Source organism: Lotus japonicus, chromosome 3 (genome assembly GCF_012489685.1).
Source record: "Lotus japonicus ecotype B-129 chromosome 3, LjGifu_v1.2".
Taxonomy (NCBI): Eukaryota; Viridiplantae; Streptophyta; class Magnoliopsida; order Fabales; family Fabaceae; genus Lotus; species Lotus japonicus.
This window is the reverse complement of record NC_080043.1, coordinates 2237220-2240955: the sequence shown is the minus strand read 5'-3', so window position 1 is coordinate 2240955 and position 3736 is coordinate 2237220. Positions and strand designations below refer to the sequence as shown.

Genomic DNA, 3736 nt, shown 5'->3' with positions numbered 1-3736 from the left:
TTGTTCCTTCGTTTGTTAATTTTCTGGGTTTTGAAGAAGAGTGATAAAGAAGATGATGAAGATATGGAAAGAACAGATGAACATAATATATTTTTGGGGTTTTGAATTTTTTATTAATTCTTTTCCCAGATCCTGTTAAGTTTTTGGACGGAAGATCAAAGTTGCTAACGGAGAACAACGTTGGGGTTCTAAATTGCAATTAAATTTTGTTAGGGACCAAAATCGTGGAAAATATAAACGTGGGGGACCAAATGTGCAATTAAGCCTAAACACAATCAGTTTCAAGAATTACAATTTTTTATAAAATTTAAACTAATTGAAAAGAATATACACCAAGCTTTACCTCATTAAATAATCCTAAACTATCGAGTGAGGAAGTGAATTGGAAATGGAATGGTGATTAGAGTGTTACGATCATGGATGAAATTCAGATGAGTGTCATGTGTGTCTTTCTCCCCTGGACGGGAAATGTGACCAGGTTCGGCAACGACACCCCCAATGGGCTATGGGCTACCCAAAGAAATACCTGTGGGCCAAGAGAAATCTATTGGGCTTTCTTTGTTGTTGTTTTTCTTTCTTTTATTGAGCCCAAAAGTATCCACAGGCGATGGTACTATTGTAATGATTAATTTGCACACTGTGGGTGTTCGTACTAATTGGTAATGAAATGTGTTTCAATTTTGTAGGTGAGGATTGAACCATCTATCGCTTTATGTTGTGACGGATCCATAACTTTTGAGTCATGAGGGCGGTAATTTCTTTTGTCTTAATTAAGCTATTCATAGCTGATAGTCGTTGGCTCTACGGTCAGTGCACTAAGCGTAGTAATAGGCTAACCAAAGAGTTTTTTCTTTCGGTGTATGTCTTATGTATTTAGTTGTTCTTATGTATTTGTGTGGGCTCTAACCCTGAATCAATCAAATCACTTTGAAAAGAAATAAAGAAATTGAACCTTCAGCCCCATGATTAAGGGATGAAGTGAGCAACCCTCACGCCATACCTCATGGTTATTTTACCCTCTTTATTGAGCACTTGACTCATAATTTGGTTAACCTTTTTGAAAAAATTAAATACATGTTTGGTTTAGGGTTTATTTATTTATTTCTTTGGGTGATTTTGGCCCTCTTACTTTCAATTGCATGATTTTAGTCCATATATCATACAAGATGTTCCAATTAAATCCTTTTGTTAAAATACCATCTACTTTTTATTGATAATTGCTTATGATGTGGCTTTTCTACATCATCTTAAATGACACCTCAACATCGTCTTCTCGGTGCTGGATTTCCGCTCAGCTATGTCTTCTCAACTCCACCTCTGCGCCCTAGTTGGCCTTTCCATTGGTGCATCGTCAATATGACCAAGTCTGAACCATCCCTAGTTGCCGAAATCTCTTTAGACGACTCCTCCGAGGGTTGTCACTCCATCTATTCCCATATTTTGTTTGATTAAAATGAGAACAAAAATGTCTTCCATTACAAACTAATAAGACATATTGTTCCTAATCATAGTAGATAAATGAGTAAATAATAAAATATAAAAGTGCAAGATATATGGTGGAGTTTATTTAATTTTTTTTATAATTGTTGAATTAAATTTAAAAAAATAGTTAAATTATGGAACATAATAAATAATGGTGTGGTGTTATGAAAAAATAAAAATAAGATATTTTATTAAACTGTCCTTTTTAAGGAGATTCACTAAAGAGAAGGCATCTAGTTTAGACAAGGTTTTAGCAGACAAGCATGCGTGTTTGTTTCTTGTTTATTGGGTCTCTTCAATAGCTATGTTGCTTGCTTTGGGTACGGCAGTGTCCCTTCTGTTTTTCAAATAATTTTGAGTTTTGATACGAGAAAAGGGCTTTGATGATTGACACCAAATTAAAGGATACAGAAAAATCACAGTTATGGGACTTGTAAATTGATGTACCATGTAAAGTTCTGTAATAATAGTGATAGTATAAACTCAAGATTCTTACAACATTTGAAAACAAAACTGATATTTGGAAGCATATAATATTCTCTAACAGGCTATGTTGCCTTTCCAATTCTAGCGGTGAACATGTAATTTTTCTACGGTCACAAAATTCACCAATTACACTTGTTTTTTAGAGGTTAAAAACCGTCTTTAAGTTGTATGCCGGAATGATGTCTTGCGAAATGATATGTCAGTCAATCATTTTGAATAATTATAAGCTCTTCACTTGGGGCGACATGCTCTGTCCAAGGGACCAGCTTGCCTAGCTAGCTGCACAAGGCAAAAAAAGGAACTTACTTAGTTACCAAACTACACAAAACAACAAATTTAAATATAAATATATTCTCTTTTTTTCACCTGAAAATAAGTTTCAAGTTTCTTTCTCAGTGCTGAATATTCTTTCTTCATTTGTTGGAAGCTCTTCCTGCATCTGCACATTCACACAAAACAACACTTCTACATCACTATTTAGGATAGGAAAACTATTTGTGAAAGTGAAAAATATGATAGATGATATGATGCGACAAAAACGCATAAAGAAATAGCTAAATATAAAAATTAAGTGGAGATAGGGTGGATGTACCATTATGGTATTTAAAAATCAATGTTATTTAGGAATTTTAAATTTTTTCAAATTTTATATGTAGTATATAAGATTAAGAGGTAAAAGAAAAGGGGGCCTTGAAGAAATGCTAGTGTGATTGTTAGTAAAGGGAGATTAAGTGCAAGGTAGATTACCCTTCTGCATTTCCTGCCTTGCAATATTGACTAAACAGAGTGCATTCTGCTTTCACCTTTTTGGCCCCTATGCTGCAAAACATAATGAAGCAACATAGTTATTATGCATAGATGCACCTTATGATAATAGTAATTAACTCAACTCAAATTTCTGTTAATTGTGCCATGTTTAATTGTTTACCTTGAGCTGCTTCCTTTAAACTGATGCATAATTGTGTCCAGCTTATTGAAATCCACTGGGTTCCTCTCCCTGCCACAAGCACAAATATGATACCAACTTTAAATAACATGAACAGAAACAATAAAACAGAGAATGTAAAGAAAAACATAAGATGTATGATATGAAATTAATCAACTTACAGTGTATGCTCCAAGCTTGATACAAGTCTTGATGAATCGCGGTAGTAAAGAGTCACTATTTCCTCAACAAAATTTGGGTTAGCATCATCCTGCAATTCTTCAAGTTGAATAAACTGCTCATCCAGATGACCCTGCAATGGAAAAGTATTCAAAATCTCAGAAAATTTCCTTCTAATCATCTTGCATTTCTTCAAGTTGAATAAATTGCTCATAATGAATGTGTATTTGGATTTGCTAACAGAAATCCAAACACATTCAGGTGCACTGAGTAAAAAGCTCAAAAAATGGGTAAGAACCTGATCAAAGAGGGACTGTTTCACTGCAGCAACTTGTCTACGGGAATTGTTTCTGTCCATTATAATGTTAGAAATGTATATGTCAGAGAGAATGAAGAAGCTGAAGGGACAGGGAGAGTATAAAGATGAAGTTGAAAGCTAAGAAGGTGGGAAATGCATGATTTGGAAGTGGGGATGGGAGGGGTTTTTATAGCACCGAAAAAAGATGTCATATGTGTAGGAAGTAGGAACAAGGACAGATAGAAGTGCTTCAATAATGTAAAATGGATCATACTCTTTTTTTGGTTCTGATAGAGAATCCGCATCTAGCTATCAGTTAGTTGTGACTAATTTTCTCACCATACATATATTAAACGGTACACAAT

At 34.3% G+C, this 3736-nt stretch overlaps 1 protein-coding gene across 1 annotated transcript; it reads right to left on the bottom strand.

Moving 5' to 3' along the window:
• Window positions 1-1938: 1938 nt before the first annotated feature.
• On the bottom strand, window positions 1939-3525 carry LOC130748273 (histidine-containing phosphotransfer protein 4-like). The gene is made up of 6 exons (XM_057601456.1): window positions 3372-3525; window positions 3076-3206; window positions 2897-2965; window positions 2716-2787; window positions 2335-2407; window positions 1939-2247 (listed from the first exon to the last, which is right to left on the bottom strand). Exons 1-6 carry the CDS (start codon window positions 3429-3431, stop codon window positions 2200-2202), a joined length of 453 nt encoding a protein of 150 aa, XP_057457439.1. The 5' UTR covers window positions 3432-3525; the 3' UTR covers window positions 1939-2199.
• Between the last annotated feature and the right edge of the window lie 211 nt (window positions 3526-3736).